Consider the following 25,493-nt stretch of genomic DNA (forward strand, 5'->3'; position numbering starts at 1 on the left):
CAAAAATGGGTATGTTTGAAGGAATAGTGGTTCCAACAATGTTGTATGGTTGTGAGGCGTGGGCTATGGATTGAGTTGTGTGGAGGAGGGTGGATGTGCTGGAAATGAGATGTTTGAGGACAATATGTGGTGTGAGGTGGTTTGATAGAGTAAGTAATAATAGGGTATGAGAGATGTGTGGTGATAAAAAGAGTGTGGTTGAGAGAGCAGAAGAGGGTGTTTTGAAATGGTTTGGTCACATGGAGAGAATGAGAGAGGAAAGATTGGCAAAGAGGTTATATGTGTCAGAGGTGGAGGGAACGAGGAGAAGTGGGAGACCAAATTGGATGTGGAAAGATGGAGTGAAAAAGATTTTGAGTGATCGGGGCCTGAACATGCAGGAGGGTGAAAGGCGTGCAAGGAATAGAGTGAATTGGAACGATGTGTGGTGTACCAGGGTCAACGTGCTGTCAATGGATTGAACCAGGGCATGTGAAGTGTCTGGGGTAAACCATGGAAAGTTCTGTTGGGTCTGGATGTGGAAAGGGAGCTGTGGTTTCGGTGCATTATTACATGACAGCTAGAAAATTAGTGTGAATGAATGGGGCCTTTGTTGTCTTTTCCTAGCACTACCTCGCGCACATGAGGGGGGAAGGGGGTTCCATTGATTTTGCTTGTGAAATGTGTGTATATTCTCTCTTACTTGGTTATTTCCATCTGCTTTACTGGCAACCATACAAGACAGCAGCATTCATGTCACTTCCTTTTACTTTTCCTTCATGCTTGTTTGGTGTTTCCTAAATTGGCAAAGTAGCACCAGGAGCAGAGAAAGAAAAGGCTTTGTTTGCTCACATCCATTCACTAACTGTCATTAGTAATGCACCGAGAACATAGCACATATCCTCTTTGTTAGCCTCTTCTTACTCATTTTTTTCATATGTTCAGGACACTGTCTTCAGCACTCTTAGTCATACTTTTCTTATTAATACACTCTTCCCTCACCCTATCATTACTTACTAGATCAGCACTCCTTGCACCACATATTGTTCTCTAACATTTAATTTTCAAAATATTCCCCCTCTTTCTTACATTTTCATGTATAGCCTATGCCTCACATCCATACAACATCACTGGGACTACTGTACCTTCAAACATGACCATTATTGTCCTCCCTTATGATGACCTTTCTTTCCACACATTTCTCAGTCTTTCTGGGACCTTGACCCCCACACTCAGCCTTTGACTCACTTCAGATTCATTGGTTCTCTTCACTGCCATATGCACTCGTAGGTATTTAAAACACTTCACTTCTCCAGGTTTTTCCATCCAAACACACACCCCAGCTAACCTATCTCTTTGCAATGCTAAACTTCGTAACCTTTCTGTTATTCAAATATACCTTTAACTTTCTCCTTTTACACACACTCCTAAACTCAAACATCAAATTCTACAATTTTTCATGTAAATCTGCCATTAGCTCTGTGTTATCAGCAAACAACTATGGACTTGCCTCCCATGCTCCTTTCACCAACAACAGACTGCATAATTACCCTCTTGAAGCACTGAGGAATGTTTGGAAAGAAAGGTCATTATATTAAAGGGCAAAAATGGTTATGTTTGAAGGTATTGTAAGGTTACAAGGCATGGGCTATAGATGAAGATGTATAGAAGAAGGTGAATGTTAAAGGCTGCCTTTTCCATAAACAAATTAAATAGTCATGTTGACATCACTCAGGCTTGTTGCAGACCCACTTTCACCTGAAACCTTTCATCCTCCTCTCTACCTATTCACACTTATGCCTTACTCACTTAATATAAACTCATTGTTGCCAATAGCTTCCCTCCCACACTCTATATTAGTAAAACCTCCCACAAGTAATATCTATGAACCCTATGATATGCTTTCTCCAGATCCATAAATGCCACATACAAATCCTTCTGTTTCTTTAAGTATTAATCTCACACATTCTTCAAAGCAAACACTGAGTCACACATCCTTTTTTTATTTTTTATTTTCTTTTTTTTTTTTGCTTTGTCGCTGTCTCCCGCGTTTGCGAGGTAGCGCAAGGAAACAGACGAAAGAAATGGCCCAACCCACCCCCATACACATGTATATACATACGTCCACACACGCAAATATACATACCTACACAGCTTTCCATGGTTTACCCCAGTCGCTTCACATGCCTTGATTCAATCCACTGACAGCACGTCAACCCCGGTATACCACATCGCTCCAATTCACTCTATTCCTTGCCCTCCTTTCACCCTCCTGCATGTTCAGGCCCCGATCACACAAAATCTTTTTCACTCCATCTTTCCAACTCCAATTTGGTCTCCCACTTCTCCTCGTTCCCTCCACCTCCGACACATATATTCTCTTGGTCAATCTTTCCTCACTCATTCTCTCCATGTGCCCGAACCATTTCAAAACACCCTCTTCTGCTCTCTCGACCACGCTCTTTTTATTTCCACACATCTCTCTTACCCTTATGTTACTTACTCGATCAAACCACCTCACACCACACATTGTCCTCAAACATCTCATTTCCAGCACATCCATCCTCCTGCGCACAACTCTATCCATAGCCCACGCCTCGCAACCATACAACATTGTTGGAACCACTATTCCTTCAAACATACCCATTTTTGCTTTCCGAGATAATGTTCTCGACTTCCACACATTCTTCAAGGCTCCCAGAATTTTCGCCCCCTCCTCCACCCTATGATCCACTTCCGCTTCCATGGTTCCATCCGCTGCCAGATCCACTCCCAGATATCTAAAACACTTCACTTCCTCCAGTTTTTCTCCACTTCAAACTCACCTCCCAATTGACTTGACCCTCAACCCTACTGTACCTAATAACCTTGCTCTTATTCACATTTACTCTTAACTTTCTTCTTTCACACACTTTACCAAACTCAGTCACCAGCTTCTGCAGTTTCTCACATGAATCTGCCACCAGCGCTGTATCATCAGCGAACAACAACTGACTCACTTCCCAAGCTCTCTCATCCCCAACAGACTTCATACTTGCCCCTCTTTCCAAAACTCTTGCATTCACCTCCCTAACAACCCCATCCATAAACAAATTAAACAACTATGGAGACATCACACACCCCTGCCGCAAACCTACATTCACTGAGAACCAATCACTTTCCTCTCTTCCTACACATACACATGCCTTACATCCTCGATAAAAACGTTTCACTGCTTCTAACAACTTGCCTCCCACACCATATATTCTTAATACCTTCCACAGATATTTGTGCTTAGATATTTTAATCAGTACCTTATTTTCTGGCGCATATGATACACTGGCATATGATACGCGCTGATTTTAGTAGGAAATATTTAGCAAAAAATCCCTCATTCTGTACAAGCATTTCATATTTATGGTTACTGCCATGGAAGGTGAAACGTCAGTTTAGCATGCTTAGACCATATACCTTTAACTAATTTTGTAACTCATAGGTGTACCTGCAAGAACATTGATGCCACTTAACTGATCTCTGATACTCTCTCATCTGCTAAGATTTGCTGGGACTGGTCCATTTTCATTATATAGTGATAGGTAAGATTTACACAAATTTGATTTGTATACCATTTTCTAGGAACACCTCCCCCACTTACAACAAGGGAAAGGTGTATATGCCATATACGATACACAGGTGATATTTCAGCTCATTTCTAACTTAAACAAAGTCTACTTCTGCTGTTAACACTACTTACAGGTTACATCTGGATAACTGTTGACTTATAAGATGTAGGATGACTATTGGAGACATTTTTTCAAGAAAATGTCTTACATATGCCAAAAAATATGGTAGTCTTCTCTCTCTTGTTGGAAGTGTTCTCAAAATCATTCCACACATTATTTGGCTTGAAACTGTGACGTTATCAGTGGATTCCTGAAATGTAAATTTTACAATCACAGTAATTCTCAAACATATGAATTTTGTTTCACATTATTAGTTAACCTGTAGAATCTTTGTATGTTGGCACGGAATTCTTGTTAGTTGCCCACGATTTATTCGTTCAAAATTCTCTTTGTAAAATTCCATCATGTTCTTGTCAGCCCATTTGTGAATGGTATCGAAATGCCTTTGTTTTTTTTTATTGTTTTTATTATACTTTGTCGCTGTCTCCCGCATTTGCGAGGTAGCGCAAGGAAACAGACGAAAGAAATGGCCCAACCCCCCCCCACACACATGTATATACATACGTCCACACACGCAAATATACATACCTACACAGCTTTCCATGGTTTACCCCAGACGCTTCACATGCCTTGATTCAATCCACTGACAGCACGTCAACCCCGGTATACCACATCGCTCCAATTCACTCTATTCCTTGCCCTCCTTTCACCCTCCTGCATGTTCAGGCCCCGATCACACAAAATCTTTTTCACTCCATCTTTCCACCTCCAATTTGGTCTCCCTCTTCTCCTCGTTCCCTCCACCTCCGACACATATATCCTCTTGGTCAATCTTTCCTCACTCATTCTCTCCATGTGCCCAAACCACTTCAGAACACCCTCTTCTGCTCTCTCAACCACGCTCTTTTTATTTCCACACATCTCTCTTACCCTTACGTTACTCACTCGATCAAACCACCTCACACCACACATTGTCCTCAAACATCTCATTTCCAGCACATCCATCCTCCTGCGCACAACTCTATCCATAGCCCACGCCTCACAACCATACAACATTGTTGGAACCGCTATTCCTTCAAACATACCCATTTTTGCTTTCCGAGATAATGTTCTCGACTTCCACACATTCTTCAAGGCCCCCAGAATTTTCGCCCCCTCCCCCACCCTATGATCCACTTCCGCTTCCATGGTTCCATCCGCTGCCAGATCCACTCCCAGATATCTAAAACACTTCACTTCCTCCAGTTTTTCTCCATTCAAACTCACCTCCCAATTGACTTGACCCTCAACCCTACTGTACCTAATAACCTTGCTCTTATTCACATTTACTCTTAACTTTCTTCTTCCACACACTTTACCAAACTCAGTCACCAGCTTCTGCAGTTTCTCACATGAATCAGCCACCAGTACTGTATCATCAGCGAACAACAACTGACTCACTTCCCAAGCTCTCTCATCCCCAACAGACTTCATACTTGCCCCTCTTTCCAAAACTCTTGCATTTACCTCCCTAACAACCCCATCCATAAACAAATTAAACAACCATGGAGACATCACACACCCCTGCCGCAAACCTACATTCACTGAGAACCAATCACTTTCCTCTCTTCCTACACGTACACATGCCTTACATCCTCGATAAAAACTTTTCACTGCTTCTAACAACTTTCCTCCCACACCATATATTCTTAATACCTTCCACAGAGCATCTCTATCAACTCTATCATATGCCTTCTCCAGATCCATAAATGCTACATACAAATCCATTTGCTTTTCTAAGTATTTCTCACATACATTCTTCAAAGCAAACAAATGCCTTTGTAATTTTTCTTAATCATCTTCACTTTAAATGCTTTATTTACTCTTCTCATCAGCAAAGCATCAGACTGTTTGTATAAGAACATGATTACAAATTGTAATGAGGCAAGAACCATTCTCTTTAGTACACCTAAAAGTGCATCTTCTTTGTCATATGTTCCCATTCGCAGCTACTTTGAACTTTTTTATTAGCTAGGAATTCGTTGATCCAATTTCCTATTTTTCTTTTATATTGTCTCGAAACTCTATTAGCAATCCCTAATTTGCTTTATATGAAATTGCCTTTGCAAAATCATGAGAAACTGTCCATTCTTTTGCCTTTTAACTTTTTAACATATTTAACATTTTAATGAGATATCAGCTGTGTCTGCATAATTTTACCATGAACAAATTCCTGCAGTCCTTTAAGTCCTTTAAGGTTCCCCATTACATCGTTTTTTAATACTCTCTGATACTCTATTTTATGCAAAGTTTGTCTAAGCATTCGTGTTGCTTTAAGCAAGCATTCCGTGTTGCTTTGGCAGCAATTTGGTTCCTTCTTTTTGTATTGGTGTTACATTCACTACTTTGTGAAAGTTGATCATATTTTTTGAAGAAAGACCTAATGGCTTCTTTTGTGGAGGAAATTTCAAAGCTTACAGGTATTGCACTGTGTGAGGGAATTGTTTGAGTTGTTTTGCCTTGTGGCTGAAGGCTTGTATGATATGGATGAATATTGAGGAGAGACTGACTGAGAGGGTGTACAGGTTAGAATTAGAAAGTACAAGGAAAAGTGGGAGATGAAATTGGAGACGGAAGGGTGAAGTAGAATATGCATTGAGGGATCTGGGCCTGAAGAAGGAGGAGGGTGTTGGACATGCATGGAATAGAGTGCATTGTGATGTTGTTGATTATAGGGATGACGTGCTGTCAGTGAATTGAACCAGTGTATACGAAGTAGCCAGGGGAAACCACAGAAAGGTCAGTGGAACTTGGCTGAGGATTCTGATTTCAGTGCAGTATGTTTGATGGCTAAAGAGTGGATGTGCGCAAATGAGCCCATTTTTTCCTGGCACAACCTTACTGTGCTTGAAATGGCAGACTAAAAAGAAAAGACGTGAAGATAATATATAATCAAGCTGATATTATGGAGGATGAGGATATTTTGGGAGGAAGGTGTTATATATTTTGATGATCAATATGGGATACGGTGAGCAACTTGTCAGTGGACTGAATCACCGGATATAAAGCAGTCATGATAAACCATGAAATAATGTGTAGGACTTGACTGTGCATAGTAGGCCCTGGTTTCAATATATTATGCGTGACAGGTAGGGATGTGATGTGTGCAAATATGTTCATTGTTTTTTATGCTACTTAGGCAGGAAGGGCAATTCAGAAAATTATTTCAGTTTTGCTCTGTAAATCAACTGATCATATGTAGTCTTTATCTACCTTTAAGATCTGTTTGATATTTTACAGAAGCAAGAGAAGTGCTACCAACAAACATTGGTCGGTATTGATGGCAGAACTGGAGGAGGGGATAGAATTGCCATTGCCTGAAGAGGACAGTGGTGGGACAGAGATGCCCCTGGGAACTACTCATGATGATGATGAGAGTGATGAGGATGTAGACCCAGACAACCCTCAGTGGCAGCTTTTCTTAGCTGCCAAGAATCTTTCAGCTCCCAATGGTAAGTTCCCAATGCTGTGTTAATTAGAGAAAAACTGTTAAACTTTAAGTAATGTGGTCATATTATAGAAATATCTATAGGCAGGGTTTCTCTTAGGGCTAGAACTTTCAGGTGCTGGTAGTTGTGAGTTTCATCTAGAAAAGTACAATGAATGTTGAACAGATCATCAGACTGGGGAGAAACATCATGGCTTCAGGAGTGGAAGACAATATGTGAAGATCAGATGTTTGCTTTGAAGAATGTGTGCAAGAGGTACATAGAGAAATGGAAGGACTTGGCTGTGGTATATATGGATATGGAGGGAAAGCATCTACAGTTGATAGGGATGCCTCAAGGAAACTGTTACAAATGATATGAGGGAGAATAGCTACGAGATGCAGTAAAAAGTTTTTTAGAGAGAGTAAGGCATCTATGTTAGTAGGAAGAGAGGGGGGTTGAGTGATTCCAGGAAAAGATAGGTCTCTGGCAGGGCTGTGTGATGTCACCATCGTTGTTCAGTTTGTCTGTGGATGGGCTGGTGAGGGAGGTGAATGCAAGGATCTTAGAGAGAGGAGTAGCTTAATCTGCTGGGGATTAGGAGCCTGAGAAATGAGTCAGATGATTTTTGCTGATGAGGCAGTGCTGGTGGCAGATTCAAGTAAGAAACTACAGAAACAGGTGTGTGATCATTGGAGAATGTGTGAAAGGAAAAAAGTTAAGAGTAAATGTGAATAAAAGAAAGGTTATTGGTTTAGTGTGGAAAGAGACAGGTTAGGTGGAGTGTAAATTTGAGTGAAGAGACCCTGAAGGAAATGTGATGAATTTGATGCCTGGAAATGGACATGGCAGTGAATGGAACAATGGAAGTTGAAGAGAGCCATAGAGTGGGTGAGGAAGGCAAAGGTCCAGGGCACATTGAGGAATTTGTAGAAAGTGAGATCATTGTCAAGCTAAAAGAAAAAGTAAGAAATGCACATATGGAAGTAATGGAATTGCATTGAAAAGAATAAAGAGTAAATGAGGAAAAAGCTATGCATAGCATAGAACAAAATTCTATGTATTCTATGGGGCAAGTATGTAGTCTGTTGTGGATGAGAGAGCATGGGAAGTGAGTCAGTTCTTGTTCGCTGACGATAAAGCTCTGGTGGCTGATTCGTGTTAGAAGCTGCAGAAGCGGGTGACTGAGTTTGGTAAAGTGTGTGAAAGAAGAAAGTTGAGAGTAAATGTGAATAAGAGCAAGGTTATTAGGTACAATAGGGTTGAGGGACAAGTCAATTGGGAGGTAAGTTTGAATGGAGAAAAACTGGAGGAAGTGAAGTGTTTTAGATATCTGGGAATGGATTTGACAGTGGATGGAACCATGGAAGTGGAAGTGAATCATAGGGTGGGGGAGGGGGCAAAAGTTCTTGGAGCATTGAAGAATGTGTGGAAGTCAAGAATGTTATCTTGGAAAGCAAAAATGGGTATGTTTGAAGGAATAGTGGTTCCAACGATGATATATGGTTGAAAGGCGTGGGCTATAGATAGAGTTGTGCGCAGGAGGGTGGATGTGCTGGAAATGAGATGTTTGAGGACAATATGTGGTGTGAGATGGTTTGATCAAGTAAGTAATGAAAGGGTAAGAGAGATGTGTGGAAATAAAAAGAGTGTGGTTGAGAGAGCAGAAGGTGTTTTGAAATGATTTGGTTACATGGAGAGAATGAGTGAGGAAAGATTGACAAAGAGAATATATGTGTCAGAGGTGGTGGGAATGAGGAGAAGTGGGAGACCAAATTGGAGGTGGAAAGATGAAGTGAAAAAGATTTTGAGTGATTGGGGCCTGAACATGCAGAGGGGTGAAAGGCGTGCAAGAAATAGAGTGAATTGGAACGATATGGTATACCAGGGTCGATGTGCTGTCAATGGATTGAACCAGGGCATGTGAAGCATCTTGGGTAAACCATGGAAAGTTCTGTAGGGCCTGGATGTGGAAAGGGAACTGTGGTTTCAGTGCATTATACATGACAGCTAGAGACTGAGTGTGAACGAATGTGGCTTTAACTGTCTTTTCCTAGCACTACCTTGCGCACATGCAGGGGGAGGGGGTTGTTATTTCATGTAATGCGGGGTGGTGATGGGAATGAATAAGGGCAGAGAGTATGAATTATGTACATGTGTGTATATGTATATGTCTGTGTGTGTATATATATGTTGAGATGTATAGGTATGCATATTTGCGTGTGTGGACGTGTATGTATATACATGTGTATGTGGGTGGGTTGGGCCATTCTTTCATCTGTTTCACTGCGCTACCTCGTTAACGCGGGAGACAGGGACAAAGTATAATATGCACCTCTCAGCATATTAACATCCAAAAGTCTCTCTTTCACGCGCCTATCAATTAACACATGATCCAGTAACGCTCTCTGGCCATCTCTCCTACTTACATACGTATACTTATGTATATCTCTCTTTTTAAAGCAGGTATTCCCAATCACCAGTCCTTTTTCAGCACATAAATCTACAATCTCTTCACCATTTCCATTTACAACACTGAACACCCCATGTACACCAATTATTCCCTCAACTGCCACATTACTTGCTTTTGCATTCAAATCACCCATCAGTATAACCCGGTCTCGTGCATCAAACTACTAACACACTCACTCAGCTGCTCCCAAAACACTTGCCTCTCATGATCTTTCTTCTCATGCCCAGGTGCTTATGCACCAATAATTACCCATCTCTCTCCATCCACTTTCAGTTTTACCCATATCAATGTAGAGTTTACTTTCTGACACTCTATCACATACTCCCACCACTCCTGTTTCAGGAGTAGTGCTACTCCTTCCCTTGCTCTCGTCCTCTCACTAACCCCTGACTTTACTCCCAAGACATTCCCAAACCACTGTTCCCCTTTACCCTTGAGCTTCATTTCACTCAGAGACAAAACATCCAGGTTCCTTTCGTCAAACATACTACATATCTCTCCTTTTTTCTCATCTTGGTTACATCCACACACATTTAGACACCCCAATCTGAGCCTTTGAGGAGGATGAGCACTCCCCGCGTGATTCCTTCTTGTGTTTCCCCTTTTAAAAGTTAAAATACAAGGAGGGGAGGGTTTGTAGCCCCCTGCTCCCGTCCTCTTTAGTCGCCTTCTACGACACATGAGGAATATGTGGGAATTATTCTTTCTTTACATACATGAATAAAACAGGGGAGAAAGAATACTCCCCACATTTTTCCTGCATGTCGTAGATGGCAACTAAGAGGGATGGGTGAGAGGGGCTGGAAACCCTCCCTCACTTTGATTTCAGTTTCTGTGAACTCTACAAGGAGCTAAGTGAGGAGTGATAATCCTCCTCGAAGGCTCAGGCTGGTTCTAAATGTATCTTTTTATTATTATTATACTTAATCGCTGTCGCCCGTGTTAGGGAGGTAGCGTAAGGAAACAAATGAAAGATTGGCCCAACCCACCCACATACACATGTATTTACATAAACGCCCACACACGCACATATACATACCTATACATTTCAACGTATACATACATATACATACACAGACTTATACATGTATACATATGTACATATTCATACTTGCTGCCTTCATCCATTCCTGTCACCACCCCGCCACACATGAAATAGCATCCCCTTCCCTCAGTCTCTCTCTCTCTCTCTCTCTCTTATATATATATATATATATATATATATATATAGGGTGCGTAAGACAAGGGAGCAAATGGGAACTTCAGTGAAGGGCGTAAATGGGGAGGTGATAACAAGTAGCGGTGATGTGAGAAGGAGATGGAATGAGTATTTTGAAGGTTTGTTGAATGTGTCTGATGACAGAGTGGCAGATATAGGGTGTTTTGGTCGAGGTGGTGTGCAAAGTGAGAGGGTTAGGGAAAATGATTTGGTAAACAGAGAAGAGGTAGTAAAAGCTTTGCGGAAGATGAAAGCCGGCAAGGCAGCAGGTTTGGATGGTATTGCAGTGGAATTTATTAAGAAAGGGGGTGACTGTATTGTTGACTGGTTGGTAAGGTTATTTAATGTATGTATGACTCATGGTGAGGTGCCTAAGGATTGGCGGAATGCGTGCATAGTGCCATTGTACAAAGGCAAAGGGGATAAGAGTGAGTGCTCAAATTACAGAGGTATAAGTTTGTTGAGTATTCCTGGTAAATTATATGGGAGGGTATTGATTGAGAGGGTGAAGGCATGTACAGAGCATCAGATTGGGGAAGAGCAGTGTGGTTTCAGAAGTGGTAGAGGATGTGTGGATCAGGTGTTTGCTTTGAAGAATGTATGTGAGAAATACTTAGAAAAGCAAATGGATTTGTATGTAGCATTTATGGATCTGGAGAAGGCATATGATAGAGTTGATAGAGATGCTCTGTGGAAGGTATTAAGAATATATGGTGTGGGAGGCAAGTTGTTAGAAGCAGTGAAAAGTTTTTATCGAGGATGTAAGGCATGTGTACGTGTAGGAAGAGAGGAAAGTGATTGGTTCTCAGTGAATGTAGGTTTGCGGCAGGGGTGTGTGATGTCTCCATGGTTGTTTAATTTGTTTATGGATGGGGTTGTAAAGGAGGTAAATGCAAGAGTCCTGGAAAGAGGGGCAAGTATGAAGTCTGTTGGGGATGAGAGAGCTTGGGAAGTGAGTCAATTGTTGTTCGCTGATGATACAGCGCTGGTGGCTGATTCATGTGAGAAACTGCAGAAGCTGGTGACTGAGTTTGGTAAAGTGTGTGGAAGAAGAAAGTTGAGAGTAAATGTGAATAAGAGCAAGGTTATTAGGTACAGTAGGGGTGAGGGTCAAGTCAATTGGGAGGTGAGTTTGAATGGAGAAAAACTGGAGGAAGTGAAGTGTTTTAGATATCTGGGAGTGGATCTGTCAGCGGATGGAACCATGGAAGCGGAAGTGGATCATAGGGTGGGGGAGGGGGCGAAAATTTTGGGAGCCTTGAAAAATGTGTGGAAGTCGAGAACATTATCTCGGAAAGCAAAAATGGGTATGTTTGAGGGAATAATGGTTCCAACAATGCTGTATGGTTGCGAGGCGTGGGCTATGGATAGAGATGTGCGCAGGAGGATGGATGTGCTGGAAATGAGATGTTTGAGGACAATGTGTGGTGTGAGGTGGTTTGATCGAGTAAGTAACGTAAGGGTAAGAGAGATGTGTGGAAATAAAAAGAGCGTGGTCGAGAGAGCAGAAGAGGGTGTTTTGAAATGGTTTGGGCACATGGAGAGAATGAGTGAGGAGAGATTGACCAAGAGGATATATGTGTCGGAGGTGGAGGGAACGAGGAGAAGAGGGAGACCAAATTGGAGGTGGAAAGATGGAGTGAAAAAGATTTTGTGTGATCGGGGCCTGAACATGCAGGAGGGTGAAAGGAGGGCAAGAAATAGAGTGAATTGGAGTCATGTGGTATACAGGGGTTGACGTGCTGTCAGTGGATTGAAGCAAGGCATGTGAAGCGTCTGGGGTAAACCATGGAAAGCTGTGTAGGTATGTATATTTGCGTGTCTGGACGTGTGTATGTACATGTGTATGGGGGGGGGGTTGGGCCATTTCTTTCGTCTGTTTCCTTGCGCTACCTCGCAAACGCGGGAGACAGCGACAAAGTATAAAAAAAAAAAAAAAAAAAAAAATATATATATATATATATATATATATATATATATATATATATATATATATATATATATATATATATATCTTTCTTTTCTTTCAAACTATTCGCCATTTCCCGCGTTAGCAAGGTAGCGTTAAGAACAAAGGACTGGGCCTCTGAGGGAATATCCTCACCTGGCCCCCTTCTCTGTTCCTTCTTTCGGAAAATTAAGAAAGAAAAAAAAAACAAGAGGGGAGGGATTTCCAGCCCCCCGCTCCCTCCCCTTTTAGTCGCCTTCTACGACACGCAGGGAATACGTGGGAAGTATTCTTTCTCCCCTATCCCCAGGGATATTTTTTTTTTTTTCTTTGTCGCTGTCTCCCGCATTTGCGAGGTAGCGCAAGGGAACAGACGAAAGAAATGGCCCAACCCACCCCCATACACATGTATATACATACGTCCACACACGTAAATATACATACCTACACAGCTTTCCATGGTTTACCCCAGACGCTTCACATGCCCTGATTCAATCCACTGACAGCACGTCAACCCCGGTATACCAAATCGATCCAATTCACTCTATTCCTTGCCCTCCTTTCAGCCTCCTGCATGTTCAGGCCACGATCACACAAAATCTTTTTCACTCCATCTTGCCACCTCCAATTTGGTCTCCCACTTCTCCTCGTTCCCTCCACCTCCGACACATATATCCTCTTGGTCAATCTTTCCTCATTCTCTCCATGTGCCCAAACCATTTCAAAACACCCTCTTCTGCTCTCTCAACCACGCTCTTTTTATTTCCCCACATAATATATTATTATTTTTTTTATTATACTTTGTCGCTGTCTCCCGCGTTTGCGAGGTAGCGCAAGGAAACAGACGAAAGAAATGGCCCAACCCCCCCCCCCATACACATGTATATACATACGTCCACACACGCAAATATACATACCTACACAGCTTTCCATGGTTTACCCCAGACGCTTCACATGCCTTGATTCAATCCAATGACAGCACGTCAACCCCGGTATACCACATCGCTCCAATTCACTCTATTCCTTGCCCTCCTTTCACCCTCCTGCATGTTCAGTCCCCGATCACACAAAATCTTTTTCACTCCATCTTTCCACCTCCAATTTGGTCTCCCTCTTCTCCTCGTTCCCTCCACCTCCGACACATATATCCTCTTGGTCAATCTTTCCTCACTCATTCTCTCCATGTGCCCAAACCACTTCAAAACACCCTCTTCTGCTCTCTCAACCACGCTCTTTTTATTTCCACACATCTCTCTTACCCTTACGTTACTCACTCGATCAAACCACCTCACACCACACATTGTCCTCAAACATCTCATTTCCAGCACATCCATCCTCCTGCGCACAACTCTATCCATAGCCCACGCCTCGCAACCATATAACATTGTTGGAACCACTATTCCTTCAAACATACCCATTTTTGCTTTCCGAGATAATGCTCTCGACTTCCACACATTCTTCAAGGCCCCCAGAATTTTCGCCCCCTCCCCCACCCTATGATCCACTTCCGCTTCATGGTTCCATCCGCTGCCAGATCCACTCCCAGATATCTAAAACACTTCACTTCCTCCAGTTTTTCTCCATTGAAACTCAATTGACTTGACCCTCAACCCTAATGTACCTAATAACCTTGCTCTTATTCACATTTACTCTTAACTTTCTTCTTTCACACACTTTACCAAACTCAGTCACCAGCTTCTACAGTTTCTCACATGAATCAGCCACCAGCGCTGTATCATCAGCGAACAACAACTGACTCACTTCCCAAGCTCTCTCATCCCCAACAGACTTCATACTTGCCCCTCTTTCCAAAACTCTTGCATTCACCTCCCTAACAACCCCATCCATAAACAAATTAAACAACCATGGAGACATCACACACCCCTGCCGCAAACCTACATTCACTGAGAACCAATCACTTTCCTCTCTTCCTACACGTACACATGCCTTACATCCTCGATAAAAACTTTTCACTGCTTCTAACAACTTGCCTCCCACACCATATATTCTTAATACCTTCCACAGAGCATCTCTATCAACTCTATCATATGCCTTCTCCAGATCCATAAATGCTACATACAAATCCATTTGCTTTTCTAAGTATTTCTCACATACATTCTTCAAAGCAAACACCTGATCCACACATCCTCTACCACTTCTGAAACCACACTGCTCTTCCCCAATCTGATGCTCTGTACATGCCTTCACCCTCTCAATCAATATCCTCCCATATAATTTACCAGGAATACTCAACAAACTTATACCTCTGTAATTTGAGCACTCACTCTTATCCCCTTTGCCTTTCTACAATGGCACTATGCACGCATTCCGCCAATCCTCAGGCACCTCACCATGAGTCATACATACATTAAATAACCTTACCAACCAGTCAACAATACAGTCACCCCCTTTTTTAATAAATTCCACTGCAATACCATCCAAACCTGCTGCCTTGCTGGCTTTCATCTTCCGCAAAGCTTTTACTACCTCTTCTCTGTTTAACAAATCATTTTCCCTAACCCTCTAACTTTGCACACCACCTCGACCAACACACCCTATATCTGCCACTCTATCATCAAACACATTCAACAAACCTTCAAAATACTCACTCCATCTCCTTCTCACATCACCACTACTTGTTATCACCTCCCCATTTGCGCCCTTCACTGAAGTTCCCATTTGCTCCCTTGTCTTACGCACTTTATTTACCTCCTTCCAGAACATCTTTTTATTCTCCCTAAAATTTAATGATACTCTCTCACCCCAACTCTCATTTGCCCTTTTTTTCACCTCTTGCACCTTTCTCTTGACCTCCTGTCTCTTTCTTTTATACATCTCCCACTCAATTTCATACATATATATATATATATATATATATATATATATATATATATATATATATATATATATATATTTCTTTTCTTTTCTTTTATTGGAACGATGTGATATACTGGGATCAATGTGCTGTCAATGGATTGAACCAGGGCAGGTGATGCGTCTGGGGTAAACCATGGAAAGTAATGTGGGGCCTGGATGTGGAATGGGAGCTGTGGTTTCGGTGCATTATTACATGACAGCTAGAGACTGAGTGTGAACGAATGGGGCCTTTGTTGTCTTTTCCTAGGGCTACCTCGCACACATGAGTGGGGAGGGGGTTGTTATTTCATGTGTGGCGAGGTGGCGATGGGAATGAATAAAGGCAGACAGTATGAATTATGTACATGTGTATACATGTATATGTCTGTGTGTGTATATATATGTATACGTTGAGATGTATAGGTATGTATATTTGCGTGTGTGGACGTGTATGTATATACATGTGTATATGGGCGGGTTGGGCCATTCTTTCGTCTGTTTCCTTGCGCTACCTCGCTAACGCGGGAGACAGCGACAAAGCAAAATAAAATAGATAAATAAAATAAAAATAAGAGTGAGTGCTCAAATTACAGAGGTATAACTTTGTTGAGTATTCCTGGGAAATTATATGAGAGGGATTTGATTGAGAGGGTGAAGGCATGTGCAGAGCATCAGATTGGGGAAGAGCAGTGTGGTTTCAGAAGTGGTAGAGGATGTGTGGATCAGGTGTTTGCTTTGAAGAATGTATGTTAGAAATACTTGGAAAAGCAAATGGATTTGTATGTAGCATTTATGGATCTGGAGAAGGCATATGATAGAGTTGATAGAGATGCTCTGTGCAAGGTACTAAGAATATATGGTGTTGGAGGCAAGTTGTTAGAAGCAGAGAAAAGTTTTTATCGAGGATGTAAGGCTTGTGTACGTGTAGGAAGAGAGGAAAGTGATTGGTTCTCAGTGAATGTAGGTTTGCGGCAGGGGTGTGTGATGTCTCCATGGTTGTTTAATTTGTTTATGGATGGGGTTGTTAGGGAGGTAAATACAAGAGTTTTGGAAAGAGGGGCAAGTATGAAGTCTGTTGGGGATGAGAGAGCTTGGGAAGTGAGTCAGTTGTTGTTCGCTGATAATACAGCGCTGGTGGCTGATTCATGTGAGAAACTGCAGAAGCTGATGACTGAGTTTGGTAAAGTGTGTGAAAGAAGAAAGTTAAGAGTAAATGTGAATAAGAGCAAGGTTATTAGGTACAGTAGGGTGAAGGGTCAAGTCAACTTGGAGGTAAGTTTGAATGGAGAAAAACTAGAGGAAGTAAAGTGTTTTAGATATCTGGGAGTGGATCTGGCAGCAGATGGAACCATGGAAGCGGAAGTGAATCATAGGGTGGGGGAGGGGGCGAAAATCCTGGGAGCCTTGAAGAATGTGTGGAAGTCGAGAACATTATCTCGGAAAGCAAAAATGGGTATGTTTGAAGGAATAGTGGTTCCAACAATGTTGTATGGTTGCGAGGCGTGGGCTATGGATAGAGTTGTGCGCAGGAGGATGGATGTGCTGGAAATGAGATGTTTGAGGACAATGTGTGGTGTGAGGTGGTTTGATCGAGTAAGTAATGTAGGGGTAAGAGAGATGTGTGGAAATAAAAAGAGCGTGGTTGAGAGAGCAGAAGAGGGTGTTTTGAAATGGTTTGAGCACATGGAGAGAATGAGTGAGGAAAGATTGACCAAGAGGATATATGTGTTGGAGGTGGAGGGAACGAGGAGAAGTGGGAGACCAAATTGGAGGTGGAAAGATGGAGTGAAAAAGATTTTGAGTGATTGGGGCTTGAACATGCAGGAGGGTGAAAGGCGGGCAAGGAATAGAGTGAATTGGATCGATGTGGTATACCGGGGTTGACGTGCTGTTAGTGGATTGAATCAGGGCATGTGAAGCGTCTGGGGTAAACCATGGAAAGCTGTGTGGGGCCTGGATGTGGAAAGGGAGCTGTGGTTTCTGGCATTATTGCATGACAGCTAGAGACTGAGTGTGAACGAATGAGGCCTCTTGTCTTTTCCTAGCGCTACCCCGCACACATGAGGGGGGAGGGGGATGGTATTCCATGTGTGGTGAGGTGGCGATAGGAATGAATAAAGGCAGACAGTGTGAATTGTGTGCATGTGTATATATGTATGTGTGTGTGTGTGTATATATATGTGTACATTGAGATGTATGGGAATGTATATTTGCGTGTGTGGACGTGTATGTATATACATGTGTATGGGGGTGGGTTGGGCCATTTCTTTCGTCTGTTTCCTTTCGCTACCTCACAAATGCGGGAGACAGTGACAAAGCAAAGTAATAAATGTAAATATGAATAAAAGGTAAACTGTGATTGGAGGAAGAATGAAAGGGCTGGAGAAGATATAGAATGCTGATAAGGATATAATGAAATCCCAGAGAAGGGAAGAGAGTGAATGAGGAGAGAGTTTTCAGAACATGGACCGGAACCCAAATTTTCTACTATCATACATTACATGAGATTCAAGAAGTAAGAAATCTTTCCCTTTAGAATGAGAGAAAATTATGAAAATGACCAAAAGGAAGTAAACAGGTTTCTAACTGAACTATACAAATAAATTTTTGAAAGGACCTAATGGTCAGTTGTTGTTTGAATTCTTAAGAATTAAATTTTCAGCTCAAAATGCAAGGAGAAATTGAGTGATGGGCTGTAATACTGACATGATGACATAGGAGCCATAGATAATGAAATAATTGTAAATGACTTAAGCAGAGCAATATGTTGTCAGCTCTTAGAACATTAAGCTTCAGGACTGGATGGAATCCCAGCCATCTTCATAAACAGTATAAAGAAACTGCAGGAGCAGAACCATTAATATTATTATTGGAGGTAAAGCTTGGATGAAAGGTAAATTGCATTGATGATTTTGATGGAATATAGCCTGGTTGAAAGCAAAATTGCTTTGATGTTATCAATGAGGTAAAGCCACGAAGTAAATTCTAGCAAAAGTAGAAGTGCATTGATGTTATTGATGAGGTAAAGCCTAGCTGAAAGCATAATTGCACTGATCTTATTGATGAGGTAAAGCCTAGATGAAAGCATAATTGCACATGTTCACAAATGCTATGTGTAATACTTACACACATAGGAGGATAATAATTGATAACTAAGCAGTATAGGCTATTTAGCTTACTTAGTGAGTTGAGTGTAACTAGACAGAGAGATAGACTTAATGTAAGGTGGAAAGTCAATGTGAGGAAGTATTATTGAGAAAGAAATGTATAGTTGGGAGGGTTTACAGAGCTTTGTAAAGATTGTGATTTGATGTATGGAGTACTTTTGTAGTAGCTGCCTTGCCTTATGGTGGAAGTGTTTTGTGTCCCATTCTTATTACATATTTATATCTCCTTTTATTAAAAAGTGGTTTTTAATTTGCCTTTGTTATAGTAGCATCAAAGTAAAGAATATATCACCTAAAGTTGAAGGGATTTCTCTTGTGCCCTAAACACTTAAAAGTGTTAAGATGGCCACCTTTCTCTGAATTTAGGAAAAACCCAGTAGGATAAAGATAAACTTTTAAGGTTAGAAGCCAGGTGATAAAATTTAAGAGGGATGAAATTTTGTTTACTAGATCCTAACTACCAGCTGGTTGAGCCCTTCAAGCGCCTTCCCAATAGACGATGGCATGCTGACTACTATGTAGAGATCAAGAACCCCATCTCCATGTCACAGATCAGGAAAAAAATTGTGGTATGTGTTTGAATGATTTTTCATATTCAAAAAAATTATTTATTTTATTGAAAAAATCTGATGTTTAATTCATGATTGGTACTTTAACAATTTAGCTCTCTTATGTCACATGTTTAGAAGAAAGCTCTACTTTTGTGCCTTTGGTTATTACTTAACATATTGGAAATTTCTGTTGTGGGTTAGCTAGTATGGATGACATTTTTAGAAGCAGTGATGAATGAGAAGCTCCTTTTGATGCAAGATTTGTAAGAGGCAGCAATGAATTTTTAGATAATGTTATTTTCTTTTTATGTTGTATGGTTATAAAGTAGACAGGATGATGTTTATATGTTCATATATCACCATTGAACAGACTATGTGAACCTCAGAGAAGGCACTTGCTTCTTCATTGTCAAAATACTATTCTGACCAAAATGAGGTGTGTCCATGAGGATTCATCTCTTTTGATAAAACATGCTTGTTCACAAGGTTTTAAAAGACCTTAGTGTAACTTGCCCAAGATATTGTTTTCATAGTATGGAGGTGAAATAGAAGGGCTCAGTTTGCCCCCACAATATACAAAGGATGTGTATTTAACTGTGCTAATGGAGCAGTTGTTAAGCACAGTCAAAAAGAATAGGTAATTAGATGGGAAGTATTTCTCTTGGAAAGTTAATGGGCCGACAACCCCACTCATATACCACCAGTGTGCCCCCATTCCTCCTTCCATCACAATTAAGTTTACAATACAGTAGAATTCCAGTAGAATTATGTTACTGCAATTATTGCATGATTTTGCTATGTAGATACATTTATTTATTTATGTATTTTTCTTTGTTGCTGTCTCCCGTGTTAGTGAGGTAGCGCAAGGAAACAGACGAAAGAATAGCCCAACCCACCCACATACACATGTATATACATGCACGTCCACACATGCAAATATACATACCTATACATCTCAACGTTATTATTTTTTTTTCATTTTGCTTTGTCGCTGTCTCCTGCGTTAGCGAGGTAGCGCAAGGAAACAGACGAAAGAATGGCCCAACCCACCCACATACACATGTATATATATATATGTCCACACACGCAAATATACGTACCTATACATCTTGACGTATACATATATATACACACACAGACATATACATATATACACATGTACATAATTCATACTGTCTGCCTTTATTTATTCCCATCGCCACCCCACCACACATGAAATAACAACCCCACCCCCCTCATGTGCATGAGGTAGCACTTGGAAAAGACAACAAAGGCCACATTCATTCACACTCAGTCTGTAGCTGTTATGTAATAATACACTGAAACCACAGCTCCCTTTCCACCTCCAGGCCCCACAGAACTTTCCATGGTTTACCCCAGACGCTTCACATGCCCTGGTTCAATCCATTGACAGCACGTCGACCCCGGTATACCACATCGTTCCAATTCACTCTATTCCTTGCATGCCTTTCACCCTCCTGCATGTTCAGGCCTCGATCTTTCAAAATCTTTTTCACTTCAACTTTCCAGCTCCAATTTGGTCTTCCATTTCTCCTTGTTCTCTCCACCTCTGACACATATATCCTCTTTGTCAATCTTTTCTCACTCATTCTCTCCATGAGACCAAACCATTTCAAAACACCCTCATCTGCTCTCTCAACCACACTCTTTTTATTACCACACATCTCTCTTACCCTATTATTACTTACACGATCAAACCTCCTCACACCACATATTGTCCTCAAACATCTCATTTCCAGCACATCCACCCTCCTGAGCACAACTCTATCTATAGCCCACGCCTCGCAACCATATAACATTGTTAGAACCATTATTCCTTCAAACATACCCATTTTTGCTTTCCGAGATAATGTTCTCGACTTCCACACATTCTTCCACGATCCCAGAACTTTCGCCCCTTCCCCCACCCTATGATTCACTTCTGCTTCCATGGTTCCATCCACTGCCAAATCCACTCCCAGATATCTAAAACACTTCACTTCCTCCAGTTTTTCTCCGTTCAAACTTACCTCCCAATTGACTTGTCCCTCAACCCTACTGTACCAACTAACCTTGCTCTTATTCACATTTACTCTCAACTTTCTTCTTTCACACACTTTACCAAACTCAGTCAGCAGCTACTGCAGTTTCTCACACGAATCAGCCACCAGCACTGTATCATCAGCGAACAAGAACTAACTCACTTCCCATGCTCTCTCATCCAAAAACAGACTGCATACTTGCCCCTCTTTCCAAAACTCTTGAATTAACCTCCCTAACAACCCCATCCAAAAACAAATTAAACAACCATAGAGACATCACACACCCCTGCCACAAACCTACATTCACTGAGAACCAATCACTTTCCTCTCTTCCTACCCATACACATGCCTTACATCCTCGATAAAAACTTTTCACTGCTTCTAACAACTTTCCTCCCACACCATATATTCTTAATACCTTCCACAGAGCATCTCTATCAACTCTATTATATGTCTTCTCCAAATCCATAAATGCTACATACAAATCCATTTGCTTTTCTAAGTATTTCTCACACACATTCTTCAAAGCAAACACCTGATCCACACATCCTCTACCACTTCTGAAACCAAACTGCTCTTCCCCAATCTGATGCTCTTTACATGCCTTCACCCTTTCAGTCAATACCCTCCCATATAATTACCCAATGAATACTCAACAAACTTATTTTTTTTTTTTTATTATACTTTGTCGCTGTCTCCCGCGTTTGCGAGGTAGCGCAAGGAAACAGACAAAAGAAATGGCCCAACCCCCCCCCATACACATGTATATACATACGTCCACACACGCAAATATACATACCTACACAGCTTTCCATGGTTTACCCCAGACGCTTCACATGCCTTGATTCAATCCACTGACAGCACGTCAACCCCGGTATACCACATCGCTCCAATTCACTCTATTCCTTGCCCTCCTTTCACCCTCCTGCATGTTCAGGCCCCGATCACACAAAATCTTTTTCACTCCATCTTTCCACCTCCAATTTGGTCTCCCTCTTCTCCTCGTTCCCTCCACCTCCGACACATATATCCTCTTGGTCAATCTTTCCTCACTCATTCTCTCCATGTGCCCAAACCACTTCAAAACACCCTCTTCTGCTCTCTCTACCACGCTCTTTTTATTTCCACACATCTCTCTTACCCTTACGTTACTTACTCGATCAAACCACCTCACACCAAACATTGTCCTCAAACATCTCATTTCCAGCACATCCATCCTCCTGCGCACAACTCTATCCATAGCCCACGCCTCGCAACCATACAACATTGTTGGAACCACTATTCCTTCAAACATACCCATTTTTGCTTTCCGAGATAATGTTCTCGACTTCCACACATTCTTCAAGGTCCCCAGAATTTTCGCCCCCTCCCCCACCCTATGATCCACTTCCGCTTCCATGGTTCCATCCGCTGCCAGATCCACTCCCAGATATCTAAAACACTTCACTTCCTCCAGTTTTTCTCCATTCAAACTCACCTCCCAATTGACTTGACCCTCAACCCTACTGTACCTAATAACCTTGCTCTTATTCACATTTACTCTTAACTTTCTTCTTCCACACACTTTACCAAACTCAACAAACTTATACCTCTGTAATATGAGCACTCACTTTTATCCCTTTTGCCTTTGTACAATGGCACTATGCAAGCATTCCGCCAATCCTCAGGCACCTCACCATGAGTCATACATACATTAAATAACCTTACCAACCAGTCAACAATACAATCACCCCATTTTTTAATAAATTCCACTACAGTACCGTCCAAACCTGCTGCCTTGCCAGTTTTCATCTTCTGCAAAGCTTTTACTACCTCTTCTCTGTTTACCAAATCATTTTCCCTAGCCCTTTCACTTTGCACACCACCTCGACCAAAACACCCTATATCTGCCACTCTATCATCAAATACATTCAACAAACCTTCAAAATACTCACTCCATCTCCTTCTCACATCACCACTACTTGTTATCACCTCCCCATTAGCCCCCTTCACTGAAGTTCCCATTTGTTCCCTAGTCTTACGCGCTTTATTTACCTCCTTCCAAAACATCTTTTTATTCTCCCTAAAATTTAATGATACTCTCTCACCCCAACTCTCATTTGCCCTCTTTTTCACCACTTGCACCTTTCTCTTGACCTCCTGCCTCTTTCTTTTATACATCTCCCACTCATTTGTATTATTTCATGCAAAAATCGTCCAAATGCCTCTCTCATCTCTTTCACTAATAATCTTACTTCATCCCACCGCTCACTACCCTTTCTAATCTGCCCACCTCTCACACTTCTCATGCCACAAGCATCTTTTGCGCAAGCCATCACTGCTTCCCTAAATACATCCCATTCCTCCCCCACTCCCCTTACATCCTTTGTTCTCACCCTTTTCCATTCTGCACTCAGTCTCTCCTGTTACTTCCTCACACAGGTCTCCTTCCCAAGCTCACTTACTCCCACCACTCTTTTTACCCCATCATTCTCTCTTCTTTTCTGAAAACCTCAAAAAATCTTCACCTTCGCCTCCACAAGATAATGATCAGACATCCCTCCAGTTGCACCTCTCAGCACATTAACATCCAAAAGTCTCTCTTTCATGTGCCTATCAATTAACACATAATCCAATAATGCTCTCTGGCCATCTCTCCTACTTACATATGTATACTTATTATATCTCTCTTTTTAAAGTAGGTATTCCCAATCACCAGTCCTTTTTCAGCACATAAATCTACACATCTCAACATATACATATATATACACACACAGACATATACATATATACACATGTACATAATTCATACTGTCTGCCTTTATTCATTCCCATCGCCACCCCGCCACACATGAAATTACAACCCCCTCCCCCTGCATGTGCGCGAGGTAGTGCTAGGAAAAGACAAAAAAGGCCACATTCGTTCACACTCAGTCTCTAGTTGTCATGTATAATGCACTGAAACCACAGTTCCCTTTCCACATCCGGGCCCAACAGAACTTTCCATGGTTTACCCCAGACACTTCACATGCCCTGGTTCAACCCATTGACAGCACGTCGACCCTGGTATACCACATTGTTCCAATTCACTCTATTCCTTGCATGCCTTTCACCCTCCTGCATGTTCAGGCCCTGATCACTCAAAATCTTTTTCACTCCATCTTTCCACCTCCAATTTGGTCTCCCACTTCTCCTCGTTCCCTCCACTTCTGACACATATATCCTCTTTGTCAATCTTTCCTCACTCATTCTCTCCATGTGACCAAACCATTTCAAAACACCCTCTTCTGCTTTCTCAACCACACTCTTTATATTACCACACATCTCTCTTACCCTATTATTACTTACTCGATCAAACCACCTCACACCACATATTGTCCTCAAACATCTCATTTTCAGACACACACACACATTCAGACATGCACACACAAAGACACACACACACACACACACACACACACACACACACACACACACACACACACACACACACACACACATGCTGAGATAGACACACACACACACACACACAGACACAGAGAGAGAGAGAGAGAGAGAGAGAGAGAGAGAGAGAGAGAGGCTGCATTCATTCAAACTCATTCTCTAACTCTCATGTGTAATGCACTGAAACCACAGCTCCCTATCCACATCCAGGCCCTGCAGACCTTTCCGTGTTTTACCCCCAGACGTTTCACATTCCCTGGTTCAGTCCATTGACAGCATGTCAACCCCGGTAAACCAAATCATTCCAGTTCACTTTATTCCTTGCATGCCTATCACCCCCTGTAGATACAGTCCCCAATCGCTTAAAATATTTTTCACTCTATCCTTCTGCCTCCAATCTGGTCTCCATGTTGTTATTCCCTCCACCTCTGACATATATATATATATATATATATATATATATATATATATATATATATATATATATATGTGGTATGTTTGAAGGAATAGTGGTTCCAACAATGTTGTATGGTTGCGAGGCGTGGGCTATGGATAGAGTTGTGCGCAGGAGGATGGATGTGCTGGAAATGAGATGTTTGAGGACAATGTGTGGTGTGAGGTGGTTTGATTGAGTAAGTAACGTAAGGGTAAGAGAGATGTGTGGAAATAAAAAGAGCGTGGTTGAGAGAGCAGAAGAGGGTGTTTT

General features: G+C 41.7%; 1 protein-coding gene across 6 annotated transcripts in view; it reads left to right on the top strand.

The window, feature by feature from the left end:
- Positions 1-25,493, top strand: part of polybromo (protein) — a 471,093-nt gene that overhangs the window by 86,569 nt on the left and 359,031 nt on the right. For all 6 annotated transcript variants that reach the window (XM_071691025.1, XM_071691026.1, XM_071691024.1 and 3 more), the window contains exons 8-9: positions 6,921-7,132; positions 19,222-19,340. In XM_071691025.1, coding sequence (XP_071547126.1) covers positions 6,921-7,132; positions 19,222-19,340 — 331 coding nt within the window. The remainder of the gene's footprint in view (positions 1-6,920; positions 7,133-19,221; positions 19,341-25,493) is intronic.

This window comes from Panulirus ornatus, chromosome 50 (genome assembly GCF_036320965.1).
Source record: "Panulirus ornatus isolate Po-2019 chromosome 50, ASM3632096v1, whole genome shotgun sequence".
Classification (NCBI taxonomy): Eukaryota; Metazoa; Arthropoda; class Malacostraca; order Decapoda; family Palinuridae; genus Panulirus; species Panulirus ornatus.